At 43.6% G+C, this 22728-nt stretch overlaps 4 protein-coding genes across 6 annotated transcripts; 3 read left to right on the top strand and 1 right to left on the bottom strand.

The window, feature by feature from the left end:
* The first annotated feature begins 3928 nt into the window (after window positions 1–3928).
* LOC124193749 (atrophin-1-like) lies at window positions 3929–8969 on the top strand. Its single transcript, XM_046587717.1, has 2 exons — window positions 3929–4105; window positions 4180–8969. Exon 2 carries the CDS (start codon window positions 4575–4577, stop codon window positions 6894–6896), a length of 2322 nt encoding a protein of 773 aa, XP_046443673.1. The 5' UTR covers window positions 3929–4105; window positions 4180–4574; the 3' UTR covers window positions 6897–8969.
* LOC124193770 (mitochondrial basic amino acids transporter-like) lies at window positions 8435–14291 on the bottom strand. Of its 2 annotated transcripts, none has more exons than XM_046587734.1 (7): window positions 14057–14291; window positions 12578–12900; window positions 12139–12182; window positions 11940–12023; window positions 11410–11654; window positions 11059–11311; window positions 8435–10953 (listed from the first exon to the last, which is right to left on the bottom strand). In XM_046587734.1, exons 2-7 carry the CDS (start codon window positions 12609–12611, stop codon window positions 10252–10254), a joined length of 1362 nt encoding a protein of 453 aa, XP_046443690.1. In that variant the 5' UTR covers window positions 12612–12900; window positions 14057–14291; the 3' UTR covers window positions 8435–10251. The 2 variants fall into 2 exon arrangements, with proteins under 2 accessions (XP_046443690.1, XP_046443695.1); XM_046587739.1 differs by having other exon boundaries at window positions 13610–14236.
* A 763-nt stretch (window positions 14292–15054) lies between these two features.
* Window positions 15055–17716, top strand: LOC124193759. 2 transcript variants are annotated; one of them, XM_046587725.1, is made up of 5 exons: window positions 15055–15213; window positions 15451–15733; window positions 15867–16187; window positions 16262–16614; window positions 16677–17716. In XM_046587725.1, exons 2-5 carry the CDS (start codon window positions 15511–15513, stop codon window positions 17532–17534), a joined length of 1755 nt encoding a protein of 584 aa, XP_046443681.1. In that variant the 5' UTR covers window positions 15055–15213; window positions 15451–15510; the 3' UTR covers window positions 17535–17716. The 2 variants fall into 2 exon arrangements, with proteins under 2 accessions (XP_046443681.1, XP_046443679.1); XM_046587723.1 differs by having other exon boundaries at window positions 15451–15796.
* A 148-nt stretch (window positions 17717–17864) lies between these two features.
* Window positions 17865–22725, top strand: LOC124193741 (claspin-like). The gene is made up of 14 exons (XM_046587709.1): window positions 17865–18424; window positions 18523–18747; window positions 18846–18929; window positions 19009–19067; window positions 19215–19304; window positions 19369–19463; window positions 19540–20217; window positions 20284–20498; window positions 20590–20936; window positions 21019–21175; window positions 21236–21984; window positions 22046–22213; window positions 22285–22455; window positions 22516–22725. The coding sequence occupies exons 1-14, from the start codon at window positions 18073–18075 to the stop codon at window positions 22603–22605; spliced, it is 3480 nt and encodes a 1159-aa protein (XP_046443665.1). The 5' UTR covers window positions 17865–18072; the 3' UTR covers window positions 22606–22725.
* Window positions 22726–22728: the final 3 nt, after the last annotated feature.

Below are 22728 nucleotides of genomic sequence, written 5' to 3'. Positions count from 1 at the left end.
TCAGATAACAAGAATATCACCACCTTTCGGGTTTCTATAAATATGCCCCTATATCGATGCATGTTAGCTTTTCAAGTGCAGCCGTTTGAGGTCTTTGACATTAATAGCTCACCATTTTTTGGTTGGGTGGCTAATACACGTCACCGATGAAAATGAGGGTCGAAGCCGTTAATATAGGCAACATGCAGGAGCATCGGCATGAACATTTGGAGAGCTTCCTAATCAGCTGATGTGTGCTGTGCACCAGCAGCAGCAGCAGTAGCTTGTTTCGTTTTTCTGTACCAGCATATTTTAATAATACGCCGAGACTGCTGCTTGGTAGAAGAGCAGCTGCACATTTCCGACAGGTTTCGGGAAGTAGTACGTGCGCATGCCAGCACAGCGGTCGCGATTCGCCAGGAGGTTAACAACAACAACAACAACAACCACCCCCAAAAAAGGAGATAGAGAGACAGCCATTTGTATAGCTGCTCCCCAGTCAAATGCGCACATATGGCAGTACGAAATCCATGAATATAAATCCTCCGCCACCTTCACTCTATATCCTGCGCTCGTGCGCCATATACACAATCCGATGGAAAAAAGCAGATGACGAAGTTTATAAACATAAAAGAGAATATACAATAAGCCATCGCTGGGGGGAATGACTTTTGGCGTATGTCGCGTTAGACATATTTATGCATTATTCCTTTAGATTTGTCATTTGTTTTGTTTGTTTTTTTATAGCTAGAGAGAAATAACGAAGGAGAATTGAGAGATGGAAAGGGACGTCTGTAATCGGGGGTGGAGGGGGCGCCAGAGGGTGGATAACAGTCACGCTGCCCACCCCTCCTGTTGATTCCCCCACCATCACCCAGTCGACCCAGTCGTCTATGCGCAAGTGATGCTGTTGAGGAGGACGGCAGCTGTTGCCATCATTTATCTCGTTGATGCTGACTGCTGCTGCTGTTGATCCCCCACCCACCACCCACCTATATAGATGCGTGTAGAGTTTGTTGTTCACGGCAGACCGGGCGCAGATTGTTTTGTATATTCGGCGCTCACAGATTCCGTTGGACGAATGAGCTCGCACCTTGCCGCAACGGTCATTCCATCAGACGGGAGGATGCAGCTTGCAGATGCGGCTGGCAGCAGGCCATTATCATAACCAGCCAAAGCATTAGCTCTTCTGTTGCACGCGCCCGTGCTCCTATATATGAACAAAATAAACTACTCCCCCACAACACACATATAGAAGATAATATAAGGGATGCTGATGCTTCTGCCCCAACGATCATTTTGATGCTGGCTGGGCTTTATTTCCGTTTATTTCTTTTGTTATTGCGATGGATGTTGATGGTGGTGGGTGGAAAACCGTTGCGGACCGACCAACGGCATTCTGCTCGTTTCCCTCAACCGACATCAATCAAATATTGGTTTAAGCCTCTATTAGTTCACCAACGGATAATTCAGCAGCCCCTTCATTAAATCTGAAATTCAAACGGTTGAACCAATGGAAACGATCCACAACGTTATAGAATTCATCCAAGGCTCCTTGGCGGGATTCGCTGGTGGAACTCTCAAGATGCCGACGCCTTGGAGACGCTGTTGTAACATCCAGCAGCCAATCCAGCTATTTCTAGACAGACGAAAGGAACTTAATAACGGAGTGATAATGGAATCAGAGAGGCTCCTGACCAATACCCTGCGTCGGAATTCGCCTAAAGATTTGTACAGCAGCTCCTTGGGAGCCGCGCCGCCGCGTTCGCCGATTGGATGACGACGCAACTCGACGGAATTGAGTTCTTCCAAGGAAAAAAGAAGGTCGAGGCAAGACGGGCGGGATGCCGAAGGATATAGCGCCGCGTAGCATCACACACAGGAGCCCCCTCCTGTCGCCCATTGGCGGAGACAGGAGTTCGAACGCCTTGAGAGCTCCTGCAAAGGGGAGGCGCTTTCCTTTCAAGTTTCTCCCGTCCACCCCACAGAATCTTGGGATGGGGGGGTTTTCTTCCAAGGGGGCTGTTTAATACGCCTCCAGACGCCACTCATATTATAGCTCCTAATTTAGACCGGCTCCTAAATTCAAAATAATTTAATAGAAACCGTTCGTCAAATCATCCAATTGAGAAATCAATTAAGAGTACATGATTAGGAGAGAATAGATTTTTACTGAAGTTCTCTATTTTGGGATGTGGAAAAATGAAATAACCGCCGGCGAATGTGTGTTGTTATTTCGTCAAATAGGAGCAGCTGTTGTCGACACGACCATATGCATACATACATATTCAAGCTACATATAGTATCATACCGTAGCACTCGTTCATTCAAAAGTCCTCTTCAACGTTTTCCTCTTTTTTTACAAGTGAATAGTGTATCCAGTATACTATATGTACGTTTTCGCCATTAACGTGTGTATATATGCCCAGTGCGCTGTTTATTAGAGGCCGAATAGAATGGATGAGGGGGGTTACTGCTGCATGGCTTTTTTCTCCTTTTTGACGTTTTTATAAGAGCAGTGGAATGAAAAGAGAGTGAATGTGCTGCCGTGAACATCTGAACGGTGTTCCGATGTGCGGTCCGGATATATATAAGCCTGATGTGTAGGGCCTTCCATCCATCCATCCAGTAAGAGGGGTGGATTGTTGTGCGGCTTTTGTCATGGCACTCGCCATCAACCCTCTATCCCCCCCCCCCCCTTCTTTATTCTTCAGTCCCCTCTCTCTCTGAACGGGAGGATGAGGGCACGCGATCACCCAAACAACGACACACACAAAAAGGAGGGAGAGAGAGGGGGGAACCCCTCGACGTCCCCCCACATGACAGACTTCACATCTGCTCTTCTTCTGCACACATACAGTCGACATCCACAGACACAATGTGTGTCTTGTATTTCCACATGGATAAGAGAATGGAAGAGAAAAAAAAAACGAGCGCTGTAACGCCATGTTGCCAGGCTGTCGGTATGAGCGTCGGTGGCGTCGGTGGGGGGGAATATTTTAAGTTTATCCCCCCCACAAAAAAGTATAGAGAAGGGGGGCGTAGTTGAATCATCGCTTCTTTTTTGATTCACCTCCCCTGCTTATATATATTTGCTTTCGTCCACACTCCCTTATCGTGTGTGTGTGTGGCTCGTGTCGCACTATTATCTTTCGTTTTTTGTGTGTTGAACGCCGGTGGGTGGGGGGAGAATGAGTCAGCAACACACATTTCCCCTCCTCTTTTCTGGTTCAATTTTCCATTTTGATTATTAACATCATCGGGCGCTGTAATCGCTTTTTACAAAAACAAAAATTCAATTTGAATTTTAATGCGGAAATTATCAATCGTTTTATTTTTTAAATAAATCGATGAATATCGGTGGAGGAATTGAACGAGTGTCGAGTTATTTCCTCCGTATACAAGAAAATGTCTCGATTGATCAGCTGATGCTTATATTTTTCCTCCTCTGTTGGTTATCCGGCGTCGGTTGCTAGGTGCGGGAGAGGCTCTGCAGCCGCACGACGCCGGTGAAAATGGTGGGGGTGTACGGGCGGCGGCTGCAAGCGTCGACATCCCTACTTTTCGATTGGATGGCGGAGCAGCGCCAATCAGGACAGTCCAAATGCTGACATGTGCACGCGTATAGAGACACTCTCTCTCTGTGGCGACCGACAGGCGAAGGGAGTCGGTGGGTGGTGGGTGGCGTAGGCATGAGGCTTGGAGGAGGGTACAGAGTAGGAACGACGTCGCCCAACAAAAGGTGGGATCCGGCGTCTCTATCGCCCCGCCCTTGACAGACTCTTCTCCGGCTGCACCCGCAGGAGCATTTCGCCTCAGGGTGGTAGAGGTGGTAGGGGGGGTTAATAAAAAAAAAAAAAAATAGGAGGAGGGGAAGCACAGCACACCTTGACATCGCGGCACTCTGATGGGATGCCCGTCGTCCGGCTCAAAAAGGCCAGCCAACTCTTGGACGTTAGTCAGTCGGCTCTCAGATCTCGTCGTGCGCGCTCTGGCGATCCTTCGTCTCTTCCATCCAATTCGAAACCATCTTAATTCAATCAAATCAAATCAAGAGGGGAAAAGTGTTTTGGCCATTCATCCCCGGGCGCCATCGCCTCGGACCTAAAATGTGAATTCCAAATATGTAAGTCTCTCATTTATTATCATCATCTAATGCGCAACACGCATATATTTATGAAGTTTTATTCTCGTGATTAGGTTTCTGTTTGGTGTGTGTGTCGACCATCAAGTCAACAACTTCAAATTCTAGTCTGAAACATTTGGCAGTGTCTATCTGTTTGTCGTATCTCTCGTCTAGTCTAGTCATCTAAATCAACTCTAGTCAACTTTAAGTCATCAATTCAAAACTAGTCTCACCTGTCGTCAATCGCCGACATCTAGTCAACATCACCACCAGTCATCGTCTTATTCTTTACTAGTCCCATGTTTTCCTAGTCATTTTTATGGTCCCCATCTTGAAAATCCTAGTCACATCCTAGTCACCAACGCAAAACTCGATTCATCTAGTCAAAATTCGAAGCTTTGCGGGAAATTCTAGTCATTTGAATTTTGGCGGGTCAACCGGAAAAACAAAAACAAAAATTCCGGAAGAAATGCCGCGAGGATTTCTAGTCAAACGTCACGACGAATTGTTTTCGGTGGTCGGCGGTGGTGGTGAGAATGTCGATTCCGGCCAGTACGCCGGCCACCACCAGCTGGACGAAGAGGAAGGCGAAGACACGCCGGAAGAGGGTGAACAAGATCCGCTGGATTTGACATCCAGCCGTCGCTCGACGTCGACGACGTACCTGGCCGTTGAGGTCACCGGTCCTCCTCCGTCTCTGATGCCGGCCGCTCTCCCCATCCAGCATCCAGCGTCCGGCAGAGATAAGGAACAACTCCGACGTCAGGGTCGACTGATGAGCGCCAAGGTGTGGCGTCCAGCCCTGCCCGAAACGTCGCCTTCTCCTCCGACTTCCGGCGTGAAAGCGGCGGATGCGCTGCCGCAGGACTTGCCGACTGTGACTAGTCTGACGCAACCATCGGCAAAGGTTGGTAAAGGTCGCGGACCCTTCTACTGTGGGGATTCTTCTCCTCCGTCGCTTCTTTTTCCGACACCTGATGCGGCCATTTCCGGTGGTTCACCTACTTCCGGAGGTGCTGCTGCTGCCGGCGGTAGTAGTCGACCGGAAGAAGCGACTCCTGTAAATTCAACCAGGTCTTCCGCCCTTTGCTTGGAGGCGGCGCTCCGCTGGTACCAGCAGCGCTCGGCGCTCATGACGACGCTCAACGCCGCCGCCGTGGCCGCCGCTGCTGCCGTGGCCGTCGCTCCAGGTGAAAATCTCGAAGCCCATCACCACCACCATCCGTTGTATTTACCTCTGGCCAGCCTGCATCATCTTCATCAGCAGCAGCAACAGCCCAGTCACCAGCCAGCGGCGTCGTTGCATCATCAGGCGTCGACAGGAGTGCCATCAGCGCCACCTGGCGGTCACAACCAGCAGCCGTCAGGGCACCACCACCACCTGGCCCTTCATCACCCCTCGCATCTGTACCCGCACTTGGCCTCTCTGCTCGTGCCCAGTATCATCACTCAGTGCCCTTCACCTGTCAGCCCGCTCATGCTCACTCCCAAGCCGCAGTCGGAGCAGCTGGAACAGGCCGTCGGTCAACAACAACAGACGGCGTCGGCTACATGGCAGCCGCCGTCGCCCGTCCTCTACCACCGCAACCAACAGCAACCACCCAAACAACAGCAGCAATCAAACGAGAACGGATTGTTGCTGGATCTCAGTCTGAAATCGGCAGCTGGAACGACGTCGGCCAGCACCGACTCGCTCCTATTATCACCTCAACATGGCCGGCCTGATGTCTTCCACCCATTGCCCAGCCAATCCAAATCGGTCCGTTCCGTCGGCAATTCCTCCGCAGCTAAAAAACGATCGGCACCTTCCACCGCGGGAGCGACGAATGGCGTCGAAGACGGACCATCTTCCTATTCGGCCAGCGCCAAAAAGGCCAAAGGACTGACGGGCAGCGCCAGTAAAAAGTCCAGCAAAGCTGTCCGTCGGTTGACGTTCGACGACGAGCTCATCTCGCCCGTTTCGGGCACCATCATCCGAGACGCTGCCGACATGCCGGCCATGGTACCGGGAGAAGACGGCCTGGTGGTCCGTCCCGGCGACATCGATCCGGCCTTCAACATTGTCGAGGTGACGGAGGAGGCGCGGGCCGAGCTGGCCAAAATCGACAACCGCATCGGCGACTACCTCTGCCGCCTGTGTCGAGTTGTCTTTGACGACGCCTTCGGCTTGGCCCAGCATCGCTGCCCGCGCATCGTTCACGTCGAGTACCGCTGCCCGGAATGCGACAAAGTCTTCAACTGCCCGGCCAATTTGGCTTCCCATCGGCGCTGGCACAAGCCCAGGCCGGCCAATTCCCTGTCGGCCAAGGGCGCCAATAAATCGGCCATGGCGTCCGCCGGTGGCGTCACCACCACCGCCGGAATGACCAACAACAACAACCAGGAAAAGCCCTCGCCACCTTGGCCGGCAGTAGCTGCCAATAACTCGACTCATCTGGGTCCGTCGGCCAGTTTCGTCCCGGCAGCAGTTCGATCCGCTTTCCATCCGGCGGTTTTCTCCGGCTCGTCGCTATTGATGCCCAACTACAATTTCGGTTCCGGCGGAGTTGTACAAGATTTCAGCCACTCCAACAAATCGTCGTCGACCACATCGTCGCCCACATCTTCTTCTTCTTCTTCTTCCTCGTCGTCATCATCTTCGTCATCGACTTCACCTTACGGCGGTTTCATGCACCATCACGTGTCGTCACCGTCACCCATTTCGCCCGTCGGTGGCGTCATGACGCCCGTCAATTCCGACGACAAGATGCACGTCTTGCAGATGCCTCAGCTAAGAGCCGGAGCCACGTAATTATTTTTAAATCTAGTCGTGTGTCATTTTATCTTATTTTTTGGTTTCTCTCTAGTCTTATTTCGCTAGTCTTTTCGTGTGTTTTCATTTTGACCCCGTTTGAATTACCATATGATATATAAGAAGTTGAATCAGCTTCGTTTAATTATGGGTGGATGAGTACGTGTTCTAGTCACTTGTGTGTCCCAGTCATTATTTCAGGACTAGTCGTTCCTTATTGTCGAATCTAATCAGACTTGTCAGTCAGTCAGTGCTAGTCCCTTTTTTTGATTGGTCTATACATTCCTTTGTCATTATTTTTGGTAGAGTTAGTCAAAGTGTTTCACATGTTTCCACTACATTTCCCCGATGGGAAATCTAGTCGTCAGGCCGATCGGTGGCAATTAGCAGTATGCAAAAATCGGCAATCCAACCTTGATAATCGTTAGCTAATAAGTAACTATATTGAGAAAACTTGATTCAAAATCATTTATTTATATAATATAATATATCATATCTCTATTTATTAAAAAAAAACATAATTTATTTATCGATCACAGTAGATTATATTCGATGTCAAAGTCAAATTGTCTTAATATAAATTTGGTAAAATCAGCTTTAACAAAATGGATGAAATAAGCGCTAGGTTGTCTAGTATAATTTAGCGCTTCAAGCGTTCAGTCTTTCAACTATTTTTCTTCAATTATACACAAGTCATTGCCTCCAAGTCATTATAATATATATATGTAAGTGTGTTTTTAAGTTATTTTTTATCTTGTACTCGATTTTTGGTTTTTCTTTGAATTTCTGCAACGAGTTACACCTCGAGATATTCACTTTGCTGATTTCCCTTGTCGTCGCGGATAGTTATTTCAAAATAGCTTTCGCTCCCGCCGGATTTCGTGAGTGCCATCTAGTCATTAAGTGTAGTGAGTGCGGACAATTATTCTCAACGTTGGTTTTATACCGATTCCAGTCGAAATTGCCATTTTCTTTTTGTTTGTTTTTTCGGGTTACAGTTTCATGTGTTTCATTCAGTCTGGGATCGCCTGCGATTATTTAATTATTGTCAGTGATTAATTAAAATATATCTCTCGTGTTTTGCGAAAGAGGTGTGAGAGGGGGAAAATCAGATACAAAGCGCTTAATAGATTTCTTATCAAATTAGCATAAAATATGTATAGCGTTCATGACACCCAGCATCGACCCTTTTTACCCCATTTCTTCTTTCGACATTTCCACTTTCCCAGTCCGTGTCCGATAAAAACAAAAGAGAATCAATGCCAACTGATCGCCACGTTCACAAGGATCTCAAGTCTGTCTTAGTATATATTGCATAATATTAGTCATATCCCCTTATTAACGCCATTGCGACATTGCTTTTCATGATTCTTGTGTAAGTCTCTCTTATACTATTGCGCTTCAGTCCCGTTCTCCTGTGTGTAAACTGTAATTCATATTGCGTGTGACCTCATTCAAGACTTTCTCCCCTTACGTTGTGCCCCCAAAATTTCGTATTACCCCCCCTCAAAAAAAAAACAAAAACAAAAAACAAAACATTAAATATATATATTTGTATTCGTATTTTGAGAAGAAACAAAAAGAAACAAACAAATAACACCGACGCACGCGGCTAACGAAGAGACAAATAAAAGAGCCGCAGTCAAATCCCCTAGCTCCCCTAACCCCGGACACACCTGAAATATTACACAACGTCCTTTTCTCTCTCTCTCTCCCCCCTTCCAAAACATATGTTCTACATATACGATTTCACGTGTACAGCATCATATCATGTAAACGAGTGTCCCTATCCCATTTTTAAATGTACCCCCTTTTAATCATCGTCCCCTCATGACAAAAATGTAGTTGTAATAACAGGTGTTCTTCATGTAATTAATATAACTAATAACAAACTTTACAAGTATAACCACCCCACACAATTATGTAGAACAAAAGCACTTGCGTCATTCATTCCATCACACATCAAATGTTTATCCTTTTTTCACCATTTTTCTAAACATTTCAAGGACAAAAAAAATGATACAAGTGTACACGTTTGAAGTCTGATTTCGAATACAAATCTCTAAATCATAATTTTAAATTTGAATGAGTAATTTGTAATTTTTTTTTGTATTTTTGACTTTATTCGTTTTTTTTTCTTTTTTAATTTTTTTTTCGTTTTTTTTTGTGGGGGGAGAGATAATAAAATGGCCGTACATTTCAAAAGGCACATTACATAGAAATTTTACCAAAAACAAAAAAGATGCACACGAACTGAACGAATCATACATGTTAGGTGAAGCTAAAATATAGTGCGCCGCGTCAGTTACATGGGACTGGTATTTCACATTGGATTAGGGCAATATATAATAAGTCCAACTGAGAAAATATAGAATTTCATATAATAATAATCAATGAAAGAGTTCGAACCCGTCGTCATTCAGTGAGGTTGATAACGATATACAAAATTAAAATATAAAGACGGAACTGAATTCAAATGTAACAACATTTAAATTTCGCGCGAAAAAAACATTTTTCAGATAGTTTTGGTGGTGTTCGAATGAAAATCGATGGAAACGGCAGCATGAAAACCAGCAGGGAACAACGAACGGGGAATGGGGCAGAAATGTAAATGTATGGAGATAGAAAAAAATCACAGCCCGAGCATTGACACCTGATGAACGGACCGCATATAATTAATAACCAACATATAATGAGAAAACCGGAAAAAGAAAAATCCATAATTCATAATAACATGATAATATAACAGAGCACAAAGATATTATAAGGCGAGAAGAGAATAAAATGAATTCACTCTAGGAGTCAGAGAACGAACCACGTACGCCGAACAGTGCACGTCATCGAGTCGAAATATAGTAGGATCAATCTCGCGTGTTTGGCGACGCTGTGCGCACTAGTTATACACGTTGCACAACAGCACACACACAGCACTCAAGGCCAAAAGTGAATTGAATCGTTCGGCCTGTGACACACTTATTTAATCGTTACTTTCCTATAGCTCTGCACTGGTTATAAGATCATTTCCTATTGCACACGCATGTACAAACGCTCAAGGTAATTCAGGGATTTCCATCAAAAATTGGTGTACAAAAATCAGAGGCATTCTATACATAGAAATTTGTCTTGTAGTAATAGAAAGAAGGAGAGTATATAGAAAGTATATAGAAAAAGAGCTGGATGAGAAAAAGAAGAGATAATCTGAAACATAAAAATGTGTCGATTGAATTAAAACACACCACGCCCACTCGATTGCAATTAGTCGATCGTGAGAAGAAAACAACTAGGAGAGACTAAACAACAAAGTTCAACTTGTGGTGATCAGTGGCTTTTTGATGATAGGAAACGCTCGACTGGACTAGGCCAGCTCCTCGACGGCCGGGCAGCAGACGGCCGAACAAACGGCCACGGCCGCCGCCGCTGCAGATGCGTACGACGAATCGGCAGCAGTTGTTTGTTGTGGACTGACAATGACGTGCTGGACAGCAGGCGGACGTGTGTTGTCTTTTTCGTCCGTCTCTTGGCAGCGACAGCCCAACAACAGGCCGGCCTGTTTCTCAACTGTGGCTGCTGGATCTGTGGGCCAGCCGACGGCGCCGATGTTGTGCACTTGACTCAAATGAACGAGAGAACTCACGGCGCCGTTCAACCAGTCGTTGCAGCGGCAATGAATCGTGTAGTTGCGGATGCCGACCGAAGCCGGGCCGCCACCCAACACGAGCTGCACAGGGGCCAGCGGTTTCCACTGGAAATCGGCCAGCCACTCGTTCTGGTCTCGCATCCGGCTCAGCATGTGGTGGTGATCGGCGTGGGCGACGAGCGATTCCGGCCTCTGCAGGGTGGAGGCGTCCTGATAGGTGACGCTGCTGCTCTCCGGCGACGGATCGAAGCAGCGCAACATCCACGTCACGACGGAGAAGGTGACGGCGTTGACGGGAAAGGAGCGGATCAACGTCGTCGGCATCCCGCGGAAGAATCCGTGAACGCCTTCGCTCCTGTACGTCTTGGCGATGCAGTCGCCTATTCCCTTGTAGACCCGATCGCCGGCCAGACCGTCCACCTATTTTTGGTGCAATAAAATTATAGGATATACTCACCAACGTCCCTCACTCTTTTAAATTGTGTCCTTGACCGATGTGCATGTTTTGACTATATAGTTATATACCTGCAGACGAGACTTGAGAAAGTCGATGGGATAAGTGAAGAGCCAGGAAACGACTCCGGCAGCTCCTCCGGCCATCAGCATGTGGAACGTGCCCAGCGGCTGGGTGGTATCTTTGCGCCGAGTCATGGCCTCGTAGCTGGCGAAGTAGAGACCAAAGGCCGGAATCTCTCTGGCGATGGTGATGTTTAATCCGCGGAAAATGCCCCGCATCCCTTCGGCCTTCCAGATCTGGCGGACGCAGTCCACTGGCCCCCTGATTTGATTGAATCGATGGGCGTGAGTGCGGTCACGTTTGACCTTAAACACCTTCACGGCCTTTTTTTATGTTTTGTTTTTAGTGTTATGATTTACTTGTACAGCTGGACACCGTTGGTGCAGACTTGCTCTTGGATTTGGATGCGGGTTTTCACCAGCTCCATCGGACTGCAGACGAAGCTCTGGACTAGTCCAGCCACCGAGCCGGCCAGGGCGTGAGAGCGGAGCGACTCGGGCTCGTTCAGCCGCCGCTGGACGTTTCCGTACACGCCAAAGATCATGGCGTTGATGACGGCCACGCTGGCCATGGGTGATGACATCCCTTTAAACAAGCCTCGCACCTGTTGCATTGACAAAACACAGTCGACATTGATTAGAAAATGATGACGTCACATTCGAATCGAACACAAATCTTAAAAAAGGACGTTGAAATTTAAAACGAAAGTCTCAAATTGGGAAATGTTTTAATGGATTTTTCTCGTCGTAAAAAGTAAACTAAAAATAGAATTCCTTTGAATTAGAAAAAGCAGTTACGACAAGACCATTGAACTGCAATGTGAATTGTTGTCAGGGACGAAATTAGAAAGGTGTCACCAAATGAAACTATATTCATGGGCTGTTCATACCGACTCTTGCTGCACGATAGTCTGCAGGCAGTGGAAAGTTCCACGGTAGGTAGGATTTCTGGCATCCTGCGTTTGCAACCGAACCTGTTCCAAATGAACAACACCGATTGGAAAAATTGAAACATATGTCATCAAGTAAAAGGTTCCCCTCAGGACTGGCTTGTTTAAAAATAAATATCGGTCTCAACTCTCAATATACCTTGACAGTGTCCAACGGGTATCCAACGGCCACTCCGGCGCAACCTGGATCGCAATTACAAAGAAAAAATTTAAATATGTTATTAAATTAAAACACGTCTCGGGCCAAAAAAATTTAAATAATTCTATTCATAGCCAAAACTAGTAATAGCCATTGTTTCTAAATTCTGCCTGTCGGCTTCGTTTCAATTTCTCAGCACGTACTATTCGCCAACCAAATAATTCCGTGGCGCAGAAAATGCAAACATTATTTCTAAATTTAAAAAAACAAACATGACAGGCAAAAACCTGATCAAACATAATAATAAAAAAAGGGTTATATCTAGGTTAAACCGCCAGGTTCCCACGAATAGCCCAAACGAAAATCGATTGAACGGCGCAATAAAATATCGTCAAACCAAACAAGAAAGAAAGAAATGTGAAAGAATCGTGTCATATACCGCCGATACAGCCAGCCAAAAAATCGAGCGCCATGACGACAAGCACAGGTTGTTGGATTGGTGGTGATGGTGGTGGTCCGCCCTTCTCTGCCCAGCAGTGAGCTCTCGACCTTGACGGTGCGGTCTGCTGGCCGGTGTGCTGCTGCTGGTTGATAGGCGCTAGCTACTACCTCTTAGGCGAGGCTGAAGCGAAGGCACGGACGACTTTTGAATGAGACTCCCTGCTCCTGCAGCTGGGACGGAATGCCGGCCGTCAGTGTAAAATCGCGATTCTCCATCTCACCATTGTGTGTTCCACGCACCATATATATGCGCCATATAACCTGTTTCCATCAGCACGACCGAGCCAAAAAAACAAAAAGAATGAAAATGTTAATGAAAAGCGCATTATAATGATTGAAATTGATATAGTTATATTATAAACTCTGCAGATAATCTTTTGGTGTCGCCCGGCTGTGTGAAGATATGGCGTTGTAACTCGATCGACAGGAAATTCTTAGGGCCATGTGAACAGTATCCTCTCTGCTGAGCAGCAAAGAGAGTATGGATCGAATGCTCGGTAACAGACGACGAAGCAGCATGTTTCTATCCTTGATTCCTAATTCTGACGCAACGTGATCCGGTTCAAACCGGTTCTGGCGCTTCTGGGACGTTTGCTAAAACACAAGCCGTTTCGTGTGCTGAGGCGGTGCGGTAAAAAAGAACACCTTTTGGCACTAGTTTTCGCCAGACAAACCCGCAGCTCTGCACACATGACAACAGAGAAATCCCCCTCAAACCGAAATAACTATAGAGAGAATCCATTGTTCTTGTAATTCGTTTTGTCAGAGACGTTTGATTTGAAGCCGACTAAAAAAGAAGCCAGTACACACAAATTGGCTCGGTGACAGTTATCTTCTAGAACAACTGAGATGGCAACACAAAACCTACATGCCCCCAATTTTTCTATTAAATTTCAGTCAAATTTTCAATAATTCAAAAGTTTAAAAACACAATTCTATATGGGGGGCTATTTGAAATGTGGTACTTTACCTTATAAAACGAAACACAACCGAGCAGACAACTAAATTTGCAATTCACAAATAGACAGTTAATCAATGAGGGCCCAGTGGCCCAGTACACACAAACACTGCTGGCTGGCTTTGTTACTAACAGAAGATTTTGTGCAATGAACTGGTGGGGCCCAAATGGCTGAACACTGACAACAACTACGCGCGAAACTGCGACAGTCCCACAAAAAGAGAATTGAACCTGCACCACGCACGCGAGACGTCAAGGCGAGAATGCCTGTGTGAGATTGTTGGAGAGAGCTTAATAACTAGCCTCGGCTCTAAGGCGAATCAATGGCAAAACCCAAAATGAAATCAACCCGCCAGCAGCAAGTGTACAGCCAAAAAAGAGATAATGAACTAAGCCCCTGTGGCGAAATGATACGATAGTGCAATTCACAGCACGTATTAAACTGAAAAAAATGCTTACCCGTCTGCCGTCGACTGTTTGGGTCGAGAGAGGAGCTGGCGGGTGACGGGCCAATGCTGAGCGAACACTAAAAGTCGTCCGACTTTTCCCAGAATGCCTCCCAACCTGCTAGCCCGTCAATTTCTATCGTCGTGACGTCTCTGCTGCTGCTGTTCTAACCTCCACCATGATACACTGGGAGTTTCTGCAAGGTCTCGCAAACCTACGCAGCTCTTCACTCTACTCGTGCCGATGCGTGCCGACTTGCAACGCTAGCGCCACCAACGACACTCCCGATAAACTGCATGGGCTCCTTGTCCAGCGTCCGTTGTCGTAATTAAATACCCGGCCATACCGAGCGCCGGACGTGACGATCACACGGTTTGTTGTTTACAATCGAATTATAGACATTCCATCTCTCTCGGTGAGGCTTATCAAGGTTTTTTTTATTTTTTTTTCCCGTTCAGTCGTGAAGCGTGTGATGTGTAGCTATCACATGTGGATTGGAATTTCAGCGATTATCTCTTTTTAAAAAAATGGAAGAGTTGGTTCAAAACAAACCAGAGGGCCAGCGCAAAATCTCCGTCATGGTTGTGCATAACATCTCTAGGCCAAGGACTCTATCAATTTGAGACTTCCTGGCTTCTATTTTTCTCCATAGCTTCCTCTTTCCTGTCCAGATATTTTAGACAGATCTTTTCTTTGCATGTCAATATGCGTAGCCGAGGCCGAGGTCTTTCCAGTAAGAGTCGGTGATGCCCATACATTTAACGGGACTCGGAATTATTTGAATTAATGTACATCGGAAAATGATTATTCGAGAATTTTGAGACGATAAACATTTATTATCCATCTACTACGGGGTATAACTTTATCAGTCGTTTAAGGTTTTCAAGGCTCCATATCTTTTAGTGTTTTACGGTGTTAATAAATAGTTATCAACCTCAGAAGATCCCTCACGCCACAATATTGCGATATACATATGCAACAGTAATCGTCATTAACTGGTTATTTCTTATTTGCGTTATAGTCGAGACGGTTTAGGTTATGACGCAATATGCGTTTCCGTGTTGGTGTGGTCATTTGTTGTCTATTGAATTTTTTAAGTCTTGGCCTCCATGTTTCGTCTGCTAGTCAGCTGATTATGGTATCCTAAGCCAATTCAATTCGTGTCGAAGGTAACTAACTAGGAAGTCATTTTGATTAATTAAGCACATTTGCATAATAAGATTTTCATTTTCAAGTATACATCAACATATTGTTTGTGGAGTTAAACGGGGACTGACCCAATTTTAAACCATAGATCGTCGTCTGCGTAGTAGCTAGGCTTAAAATGTTTTCCAAGGCTGCAGACTGAACTAGTATAGACGACCTTGGCTGGAACAAATTACATATTCTGAATTTAAATCATCTAGGTCGTTCGCTGCCAGTTGTTCTTTACCAGTGTCGTGGGAGCGTGAAGATTAGGATTTGGAATGTCAAAGTTTCTTGGAAAAAAGGCGGAGAAAAAAGGGAAAAATTCTAGCAGCCAAAGCTCCTTTCCACCACCATTGTCTATCCCAAAAGTATTCATCACAAGCGAGGATGATTCAACACCACCACTATCGAAGGAAGATTTCCCTATGAACTTGAGGCTGCAAGGGCAAGGATACACCAAAGATGAAGACGCTGCGTCTACTGCTCCACTGCTGGATTCAGGTGCTGCTACCCCCTTGTGTGAGGAACCAACTGTCCCCCTAAACATGGGCACATTTCTTGCAAGTGTGTTTTCTTATCACTAAAACAATGAATAACCTAAATTGTAAATCATTCATCATTATCCATATTATAGGTTCTCAAAAATTGAAAACTGAAATTAGTTCTGAAGAAATTTGCCTCTCCTCCTTTGAGGCGGAAAAGGATCTGGAAATATGTTCAAAGGAGTCTGATGGTGACAATCAACTCAATCTTCCTGACTATCCCTTTGTTAAGTGGCCATGGAAGTACATCAGAATAATTTCAACCGTCGTCGTTATTCTTGCAATTTTGGCCTGCTTTAGCTCTTCAGCCACATTGATTGCTCATTTACCTCAACGTTGTGATCCGTCCACCGAATGGTGGCAAGGGAAAGTTTTTTATGAGATTTTCCCAGCCTCTTTTTACGATGGCGACGGTATGTTGTTATAAATATTAATTTAATCTTTACAACCTAATAAGTCTAAGATTCATTGCGCATATCGCATACAGGTGACAGCGTCGGCGACTTGCACGGGATAGCTCTGAAACTAGATTACCTTCAAAGTCAATTGCATGTTGATGCTTTGCGACTTAATTCTATTTGCGAGGCCAACAACTACCTGGATAACTACTTGGATATTGTTAACGCATCAAATATCGACCCTCATCTTGGCGATACGAATCAACTCAACTACTTACTAACAAGCCTGGAAAACAGAAATATGAGTCTAGTATTAGATTTACATATTAATCATATACCCGGGGTAGTTGGAAACTCCAAACTTGCCCACCGAGAGCACCTTCTAGTGGAAAATGTGCTTAGATTTTGGCTTCTTCATGGCGTTCATGGATTCTATCTGAAAGTAAATCAATTGTTTTAACTATATTTCAGTACCCCTGTGTCTAAAACACGAATTATTTTTAGGGACTCGATACTTTTGCCCACCAAGCGGATTTATGGAAAAACATTGCTCAGTGGAAAACTTTGGTGGACTCTTTCAGCAGCAAGTTTTCTAAACGAAGAATCTTGATTGGTTCTTCTGATTTCATTCTTCAATATTCACTTCAACACCCGCTTCTTGTTTCCAATGTATTGAAGCAATTCGATCTGCTTGATCACAACCTGAACCTCGATCGGCCATCAAAATTGGAGGAGCAGATCCGAGATGGACTTCGTTGGGACAACGACGTTGATAAACCTTGGATTATGTGGAACGTGGGCACACTTTTAAAATCAAGATTGGCAAATTCGCTTGTCGACGACACGAGTGAATGTGTTTTAACTGTTGGAGTCCTAATGCTTGCCCTTTGCTTGCCTGGTTCAGCTTCAGTATTATACGGCGACGAAATTGGTTTAGAGACCATGACTAACTCATCTATTTCAGGACTGGACAGCACAACTTTTATGCAATGGAACTCTCATTGCGGCGATAGCTCTGTAGAAAACTTTGGCAAACTTTTAGAAATGCGTCAAGACGCGCTACCTTTACACACCAATGCAATTCTCAAATACGACAACGGTATAGTCGAATCGCGATCGCACAATTATGTTTTTAAAATGCTGCCAAACAATACTGTTGTCGTCGAAAGATTTTACCCACGGAGGAATCGTTATTTGTTGATTTTGAATCTCGGTATCAAGAACGTTACTCACGATCTTTCTAAAACATATTTCGGTGGCTTTACTTTGATTAGTTCATCAGGAAGGAAGCAGGGATATGTGAAACTCAACCAGCTAAACCTTTCACCTGGCGAAGGCCTGTTATTGCTGTTAGATAAGTGAGTGTCAGAAAATTATTCAAAATTTACTGTGTCTATTATATAAGTTTATTTGCTTTGGCCACAACTTCTTCTAATCCAACAATCTAGTCAAGTATATTATCGTTTGATAATTGCTATTAATTTTATTAATGCAATGTAATGATTTTAGTGTTCGTATATAATATAAGATGCTTGAATAATTGAGTTTTTTTCGTTGATCCATTATTTTTTAAACATTTTCAATATTTTCAAAGGAGAATTTCAGAATTTTCTTCAAATCCTGCTGGAATTGCGAACTTGCGGTGCTAGAAAACAATTCGCGGCAACGCTGTGAAATTAAAAACGCGGGTAAATGTAGTTCTTTATCACAGGCAGTCTGAGGACGAGACAGAGTTCTTTCTCTTTCTTTCAGTTTCAACGCTTCATCCTTTCAGTTTCAGTAGATAACTAGGTACTCAAACTAATCACAAGTCTTTCAACTCTTAGAATTTTTAAGGAAATATTGACTGACGTACACGAGGGTTATGATTCATTTTCGGTGAAGTGTATTAACCATCACCATGGCAGATAATAACACAGAAGTGGCAACTCAATCTTCCAGTGCAACAGACATTGACTTACTCATTAACAGTGATGCAGCTGCAGAAGAATTGTCTCAAAATGGTTTGGAAACTACAAGTGATATTAAACAAATCGAGACTGAAAGTAGAGAGAGTGAAACAGATGAAGTGATGATTCCATCAAAGGTGAAGAAAAACAGAAAATGTGCCGTGTTGGAATCAGACGATGATGATCCAATGCAAGAGCCTGAGAAAACACTTCCTGAAAATATGGATGATACAAATACAAAAGCTCATTCAGATGAAACAAGGATTGAAAATGAACTACACACAAATGACTCAAATCAGTCGGGTAACAAATCCTATTAATACTTCCTTACTTATAAATAAATGTGTTGTGCCACCAACATTTAATTGTATATTTATTATAAAATGTTACTTGAACTTTAGATGAAGGGAGTGTGAAGAAAAATATGAAGCGTTCAAGAATTAAGCCAGTATGGAATTCAGAACACGAAGATGATAGTTCTGATTATGAAATGTATACTAAAACATCATTCTCAAAAGATGGACTTGCTGACAAAATCAAAAGTAGTCTTTCAGCCAAATCAGTAAATAAGAAAAAGCTGATCAAGAAACAACAATCATCATCTGAGTCAGAAAATGGCAATTCAAGTATGCTTTTTTGTGATCAAAGAATTATTGATTGATCATAAAGTGTAAAATTATTTCTTATTTCTGTATATTTAATAAATTTTTTCTCAACTGTTTAGGTGATTCTGAAAATGAAGACAAAGAAACTTCAAAAATCAAACTTGCTTGGAATTCAGAAGGAGATAGTGATGGTAGTGGTGCAGGTAAATTCTTCCCCCTCTTTTTAATTTGATGTAATATGATGTAATATTTATTATTTTCTTTCATAAAATTCTTATTCAGGAAATGATTCAAACAAAGAAAAAAACAACTCTAGTGTTTCTCCTAAAGCTAGAAAATTGGTAGGTGTACTTATACTTTTGTAAGTTTCTCTAAGTGTAGCTACAAGTGGAAAGTAAAGAAACCACTCTGAATTCAAATTAGGATGATTATTTGTAGTACTTTTTAGCTTTCAATGAAATAATGATTTTTTAAATTATTCAATCCAGAGAAAGAAACCTGTCGAAGAAATACAAAAAATTCACAGCGAATCTCAACGGATGGTGCGGGAATCTACTGTCTGCCTTCCTTATCACAAAGTAAAATTTTAAAATTTAGTTTTTATTTCTTTTCCAAATTCAACAAATACTATTTTTGAATCAGCCGAAGCAAAGGAGTCTTTTAGAGTTTTTGAATCGCAAAAGAGTAAATAACGAGGACTGCGCTAAACCTTCACCTAGAAATGTGGGCCCAGTGGTGTAAGTCAAGCGTTTTAATTCTTACCTGATTTTTACTGTACCAAATAATTCTACAATTTACACTATGGGATCACAGGCAAGTGTTGGAAGATCGTGTTAAAGAAATAGAAGAATTTTTCAAATCCGAATCGGATGAGTCGGAAAATGAAACTGAAAAAGTTGATTCTGCTACAGATCAAGTTCTGTTACACGACAAGGAAGTACTGCCACCAAATCCAGAGTTGCCGTCAGCGGTCGATTCGAATCCGAGTTTGACTAGCGTTGATAATGTTCCAGGTGTCGCAGAGAAGATCTTGCTGGAGTCCGAAAACCCCCAATCTCCATCTACGTCGCACAATGTGGAAATGAGTTCCCCACTAGATTCTCTAGAGGATATTGAAACAACTAACAACTCTGCTGCCGCTCTCCAAGACATGGGTAGCGCAATTGAAGCTGGTTCGAGCAATTCTGTCGACAAAGCAACACACGAAGTCAAGAGCTCAGCAGATTTGATTTCTGACGGTTCCAACGATTCCTGGCTCGATTTCTCGTCGGTTTTTTCTCTTAAAGAGAAGGTGGAAAACATCAAACGACTTTCAATCGCAAAAGTGAATAAACCCACGTTACACGGTCGGCCTGGCCAATTGCTTGATTTTGATCTCGAAAGTGAAGCTACACCTGACCAGAAAGAAAAGGTGAATAACCTTATAGAGCGCTTTGTACAACAGGTCACTAACACTAAGAAAACACCTAAGAAGAAGGACATTCAAATCAGGTTTGATCTTGTCTGCTTGTCTTATCACATGGGCACTTTGCAACTGTTTTCTGTTTATTTCTACAGCATTGTGCATAAAGTTATGAACGCCGATGGACAACTTGAATTAAAGAGAGATGTTTTGAGTGTTCCCGTCGAAAATAATTCTTCAGAATGCGCATCCGCTGGACGTCGTCAACTTCTGAGGGACTCATTGCGTCAATCCATATCGGCAAAACGGGCTGTTGATCGCATGAAAAAAATTGAAAGTCAGCAAATCGAAAATGAAGATTTTCATTCAGGTACCAATAAAACTACCCACTGCTTCTTGTTTTAAATTTGGCGTGCGTTATCGTTTTCACTAAAAAAATAACCCATTAATAATAATTACAGATGGAAAACTTGACAGCGAACCAGAAGAAGAGATATTATCCGATGAACCTGAGACGGATATGGACGAGGATGAAGATGAAGAAGATAACGGATACGAACGCAAGAAAAAGAAGAAAAAGAAGAAGAATATGTTTGTTGATGAAGAAGCCGAAGATAGTGATGAAAATAATATGGAAGATGATGAAGAAGATGACGATCAGGATGACGAAGATACAGTCAAAGTGAAGTCTAAGCCTATTTACCACTCAGCTGGACAGTCTGACGAAGATGAAACAAGTAAACCTAATTCACAGTCGGATGACATTGTCTCTGCTTCAAAATCAGATCTGAAGCTCAGTCTGTCAAAGGTAGATTTCTAAACTTATGTTTAGATAATAACTATTATTTCAAATCAATTTTTCTTATTTTAATTCGATTTTCATTATTTAGAGTTCCGGGCGCTTTAGTTCGTTGGAAGGTTTGACTCCTAATTTAAACGAGAGTGATGATAGTTCAGAAGATCTTATTCCAAAGTTAAGGGACACTCAACACGATGATGCCTCGAATGTTGAGGAACTACTAGGTCTTTGTTCGGGAAAATTCACCGGTATAGTTGTTACGATTTGCACATCTTGTCGAGTATTAAAATAATTTTGATTTATTAAAGATTCAATGCCTGGAGGAGACACGCAAAAAAGCCAACTGAATGAGATGGTGGATGACGAAGATTCTGAGGAAGACTTTAAACCCTTCTCAAGGATTATTCCAATGGACGATGATGATGAAGACAGCAATGGCAGTCCTCCTATCAAGTTGCAAATTGAAAATGACGAAGAAGAACCTGAAAGTGCTCCAGTGCTATTGGATGACGAAGAGGAGAAATCGAAACCAAATCGTAGAAAAAGAGCCGTAATTTGTTTATCTGATGATGAGGATGAAGAGCGCTCGGCTGTCGACGAAGAAGAAATGCACGAAGAAGAGCGAGAATTCCGAGGACTGACTGATTTTTTTGAAGATGAGGCTGAATTGTCGGGCTCTGAAGTTGGAAGTGGCGACGAAAGAGAAGACGAAGTAGATGATTGGGAAGAAGAGGAAGGTGATAAGGAGGATATCGATGAAAATGAAGTCCGCGAACAAATAGGAAGAGCCCATATGAAAACTTTACTCGACCAAGACCAGCGCGATGTTCGTCTGTTTCAAGAGCTTTTTCTTGAAGATGGCGACTTACATTCTGATGGCGGAGGAAGGCAAAGACAATTTCGATGGAAAAATGCAGATGGCGAAGAAACTGAAGAGAATCGTCCAAAGACTCAAGAAGAAGAAGCCGAAGAAGCTGCTGAAGAACAGGATGACCTCACTTGGAGAAAAATGCGCAGCGAAAGAGAAAAATGGCTTCAGCAACAAAAATCTCAACAGGTATTGTTAACTACTTCATTAAATTGAACGTGGATTGACTTTCTTAAATGTTAAAATGCAGGAAGAGAAAAAAGATGTTCCATTAGTAATGAAACGTAACGGTAAAATGGTGAAAGTTAATACTAAAACCGCTTCGAATGCAGTCGAAAAAGCCGATCCCTCCTCAGCTGCTGCTCCTGCGGTTAATCTCAAGCAATTCATTTCTCCCAAGAAAAACATAGCAGCAACTGTAAGTTGGTGGTTCTTTCATGTCCAACATTTTGTTTCACATCAGCCGATTACATTAAACTCATATGATAGGTGAGGCGGGGCTCTTTTTTGCGGCGAAGTGAAAAAGATTTATCGGCAATTGCTTCGCTAACCAAGTCCGTGTTACCGGTTCAAGCCCCTAAAGCTGGTTCGAATTTTGTATTCGCTTCTATTACGCCTGAACGACCACCCATTGAGGAAAGAAGAAAAGTCAAACAAGAGGTAATATTCAAATTGGTTTAATGTCGTCTGCCATTAACACTTTTCTTTACTTTGACACAGTCTTTGTGCGGTTCATCGGATCAAAATCCAGCACCTGCTAAGAAAGCCAAAGTGTCGTTGAAAGCAAAGAGTATTTTCTCTTACTTTTAGTTGCTTTTTCGAACATTACTCTTGTCTGTAAATCTTAATCGCAATCTACAAGTTTTATGTTAATTTGATTCCACGAATTTTATGTGAATTTACATACTTTAAATAGATAACTTCAATTGACTT

Source organism: Daphnia pulex, chromosome 1 (genome assembly GCF_021134715.1).
Source record: "Daphnia pulex isolate KAP4 chromosome 1, ASM2113471v1".
Classification (NCBI taxonomy): Eukaryota; Metazoa; Arthropoda; class Branchiopoda; order Diplostraca; family Daphniidae; genus Daphnia; species Daphnia pulex.
This window is presented reverse-complemented; position numbering and strand designations above follow the sequence as displayed.